The 4,101-nt window shown below is 51.3% G+C and overlaps 1 protein-coding gene across 1 annotated transcript; it reads left to right on the top strand.

Moving 5' to 3' along the window:
• The first annotated feature begins 250 nt into the window (after positions 1-250).
• Positions 251-3,762, top strand: LOC123047117 (serine carboxypeptidase-like 51). The gene is made up of 12 exons (XM_044470611.1): positions 251-483; positions 597-691; positions 779-886; positions 987-1,274; positions 1,388-1,455; positions 1,590-1,695; positions 1,775-1,998; positions 2,100-2,169; positions 2,301-2,351; positions 3,133-3,185; positions 3,278-3,410; positions 3,501-3,762. The coding sequence occupies exons 1-12, from the start codon at positions 342-344 to the stop codon at positions 3,567-3,569; spliced, it is 1,407 nt and encodes a 468-aa protein (XP_044326546.1). The 5' UTR covers positions 251-341; the 3' UTR covers positions 3,570-3,762.
• Positions 3,763-4,101: the final 339 nt, after the last annotated feature.

Genomic DNA, 4,101 nt, shown 5'->3' with positions numbered 1-4,101 from the left:
ATGCTGGAATGAATATATTTATTTTCTTTGAGCAGAATGGAAGTTTTCTCCAAAGAAAAAAAAAGACAATTACTTCATGCGATAACCAATCGACAAACGTGCTGGAATGTTGCCACTAGCTGGGTGATGAACAGCAAATGTAAAAAATCGCAGTGAGAAAGAAGACGAGATCAATGATTCGTCGATATTCCATGCAACACCGGGTTGTCTATACGGCTATACCTTGTCGCCCACGCGTGGGATAACGGGATGGGACGGTGAGACGCCGCCTATTTAGACTGTTGCTGGCCACAGTACGTGCCACTCGCACTCAGAAACCACAAGCCACCCGCCAGTTGGAAATGGACAAGCACGGTCGACCTCTGCTTGCTCTGCTTCCCCTCCTCCTCTGCCTCTCCCTGCTCCGGGCCAGCCCGGCGGCTTCGGTCACCGCCGGCAACCCCGACGGCACGGAGCTCTGGGGGTTCGTCGAAGTCCGACCAAGTAACGTCCCGCCATGTCGCTTGCATTTTGCACCATCTCGATCCCAATTTTCTCCTGCTGGCTGGTCATCTTTCACGTGAGAATTCTTCTGAAGCTCTGTTTCTGCGCTGCAGAGGCTCACCTGTTCTGGTGGTACTACAAGAGCCCCCAGAGGGTGTCGACGCCGTCCAGGCCATGGCCGACCGTCCTCTGGCTACAGGGCGGTCCTGTACGGTCCATCTTCCTCCCCTCTCGCAGCTTCTCAAGCAAGAATTCTGACTTCAGCAAGAGCTAATCATATTGGTCTTCATCTCAGGGAGCGTCGGGGGTGGGCATCGGCAACTTCATGGAGGTCGGGCCCCTCGACGTCAACCTGAAGCCTCGGAACTCGACGTGGCTGCAGAAGGCCGACCTCATCTTCGTGGTATCCCTACCACAAACCGCGACACCCTCCCTCGTCTTCTTCCTCTCGCCTCGCTGTTTTTTGTCTGCAACACCAACCGAGTACCGTGCGTCAATGGCAGGACAACCCTGTGGGTGTCGGGTACAGTTACGTTGAGGACGACAGCCTACTGGTGACGACTGACTGGCAGGCGGCCACGGACGCCACCACGCTCCTCAAGGCGCTCGCCAAGGAGCTGCCCACCCTGCAGCAGGGGAGCCCCCTCTTCCTCGTCGCCGAGTCCTACGGCGGAAAGTACGCGGCCACGCTCGGCCTCTCCGTCGCAAGGGCCGTCCGTGCCGGCGACCTCAAGATCAAGCTCGCCGGCGTCGCGCTCGGGGATAGCTGGGTCTCGCCGGAGGATTTCACGGTGAGCAAATCGGCCATTTGCTGGAGAGCGCACGATCGAGTGTGTGTGTGTGTGTGTGTGTGTGTGTGTGTGTGTGGAACCGATTGCTGATTTAATTTGATCGGTGCATGCAGCTCGCTTACGCGCCGCTGCTCCTGGAGGTTTCGAGGCTGGACGACAACGCCGGCGACGCCGCCAAGAAGTAAACACGACTGCACCGTCCTCTTAAATTTCTCAGCTCAGTTCTTGCATTGCATGCTTCCCGGGGCTTTCTTTTCGAAGGAAAAAATAAATTAAAACTCTCCGGTCACATGCGCACGCGAATTGTGGCCTCAGGAAGGCGGCGACGGTGAAGGAGCAGATCGCGGCCGGGCGGCTGGCCGACTCGCAGGGGTCGTGGTCGGAGCTGTTGGATTTCATTGACTCCAAGAGCGCCAGCGTCGTGAGTGCTGACTCTTTGACCCTTGTGCTTGTCTCATTTCCTTTGCTGACGGATAGCATAACGCAATTTCAATTTGCAGGACATGTACAATTTCTTGCTCGACGCCGGCATGGACCCGGTGGCCGCGGACCTACCGGCGACCTCGTCGACTCCGACGACGTCGAGCAGCGCGCAAGTGATGAAGTACTCGACGTACCTCGGCGGCAGCCAGGAGGAAGCCGGCTCCAACACCACCAACACCCTCGGCGGCATCATGAACGGGGTCGTCAAGGAGAAGCTCAAGATCATCCCCAAAGATCACGAGTGAGCCTGCGTCGCCATTGGCAACAGCTCGCTTTCATGCTCTAGTTTACAGTTACACCCAGCACATGATATGATGTGATGTCCCTGTCCCCAACCTGCAGGTGGCACGAGCTGTCGGACCCCGTCTACAACGCGCTGGTCAACGACTTCATGAAGCCACGGATCGACGAGGCGAGTGATCCAGCGCGGGATCCCATGACAGGATGGATGGATCTTCAAAATGTTAAACTGTACTGATCGATGCGAACGATGGTTTGTGGGCTGTCACTGATTTACTCTCTGCTTTATGCTTGATCATCCAGGTCGACGAGCTGCTGTCTTACGGCGTAGATGTCACGGTTTATAATGGCCAGGTGAGGTGCCTGCTTCTCTGCATTGCTTTTACTCTCTTCCACTGCATCGATCTGCATTGTTTTTACTCTCTTCCAGCTCGTAAAAAGCCTCGACAGTTGCTTAGGATACTTACTAGAAACACATTTGGAATGCCATAATAAGTTTACTGGTTGTTTGGCACAAGTCCTAACGACTAATGGGCGTAGACACATCCACTCATGCTTACTAGAATAGCCCTACTCTTGCTGTCAGATTAGCAAACGGAAGCACCGTGACGAGTAAGCAACCGCGATTAGGAGAGAGAAAATCGTGTTAATGACGACGCGGACAGGCTGTTGTTCAGAAAAACCGACGTCCTTGAGAGAACCTTCCATTTTTTAAGCTGAATGACAACCACACCCGCGGGTCCATGCCAAAAGAACTCCAAAAGTTCAGAATAGTATACAGTGTGTCGCGCAAGTGAAAACTTATCTTTTCCCAGGTTGTATTGGTCGGAACAGATCGTCAGATTCTCAGATCGCATCAGCAATCGGCCATCGATCTACTCGTCTCACATGTACATGGTCAAAACAGTGGAGTGAAACAGACCACTTTAGCTGGAACGTGCATGTTGCTTAAACTGCAGATGTTCTTTTCAGCTATTTATTTTATTTATTTATTCATCTATATAGCTTTAACACGCATATAATTTACTTAGGGCATCGTCAGTGTGTGGTTAGAGGGCGCTCTTAATGTTGTATGTTCTTCAGACTGAGCTTAGTGGAATTTTTTTTCTTTTCTTTACTTGTACTCTTTGCGAAGCTGGATGTGATTTGCTCGACCAAGGGCGCGGAAGCATGGGTGCAAAAGCTCAAGTAAGCAAGCCTTTCTCCCTGACCCTTTTCTCCAGATTCTTGCAAGATTTAGACGCCACTCGTGCCTCTAAAAATTCATGTCTACTTTTCAGATGGGATGGGCTGAAGAACTTCCTGAGCCTGCCGAGGCAGCCTCTGTCCTGCGGATCATCCAAGGTCACCAAGGCCTTCGTCAGATCCTACAAGAACCTGCATTTCTACTGGATCCTCGGCGCCGGCCACTTCGTAAGTCGCGGCACACCACATTTCTACTGGATCCTTAACTGAACATAATATGCTTTGCTTATTTCTCGTGTGATCTGTGGTGCTTGGCAGGTGCCGGCCGACCAGCCTTGCATGGCACTGAGCATGATCGCTGGCATAACCCAGTCTCCAGCCAGCTAGGGGAGGAGGACCCGGAGCAGATCCTGTCTGCCGGATAGGAAAAGGAAACTGAAGATAGAAGTATAGAAAGAAAGGTTGCGTGTACTTTAAAGGGCGATGAAATTGATTGTAAGGTGCGTTGGTGTGTGAGTGGGGTTAAAGCTCGTCCGTTTTATTCTCCGAATAAAGATGACGCCTTTTAGATCTTCTTTCACAGTTTTAGTGAAAAAATTATGTTTCCTTTTTTTATAGATATTTGTAAAATTGCGATGTTCAAACATCTCACACGATGGTATAAATGGCCAAAAGGTATAAAATCAAAATGGAAAGAGCATCTCCGATAAAAGCCCTATTTTAGGACACCAAAAAGCTGTTGCGGTAAAACATGAGGCACCAAAAAGTGAATTTTAGGGCACTCAAAATTGTTCATCTCCAACAACTGCCCCAAAATACGGCACTTCAAACATGCAAATGATTTCTTTTGAACATGGCAATATGTCCGCTGTCTCGAAGGTGCCGAGTCAGTACTGTCGTCCATCGCACTGAAACACGA

This window comes from Triticum aestivum, chromosome 1A, assembly GCF_018294505.1.
Source record: "Triticum aestivum cultivar Chinese Spring chromosome 1A, IWGSC CS RefSeq v2.1, whole genome shotgun sequence".
Taxonomy (NCBI): Eukaryota; Viridiplantae; Streptophyta; class Magnoliopsida; order Poales; family Poaceae; genus Triticum; species Triticum aestivum.
Note: the sequence above shows the minus strand (reverse complement) of the source record. Positions and strands in the feature narration are given on the sequence as shown.

Excerpts from the sequence above, each read along its gene's own strand:
- LOC123047117 (XM_044470611.1), top strand. The coding sequence starts at position 342 with ATGGACAAGCACGGTCGACCTCTGCTTGCTCTGCTTCCCCTCCTCCTC. Across the intron at positions 692-778 it reads TCTGGCTACAGGGCGGTCCT|GGAGCGTCGGGGGTGGGCAT; the intron begins GTACGGTCCATC and ends TCTTCATCTCAG. Across the intron at positions 887-986 it reads AGGCCGACCTCATCTTCGTG|GACAACCCTGTGGGTGTCGG; the intron begins GTATCCCTACCA and ends CGTCAATGGCAG.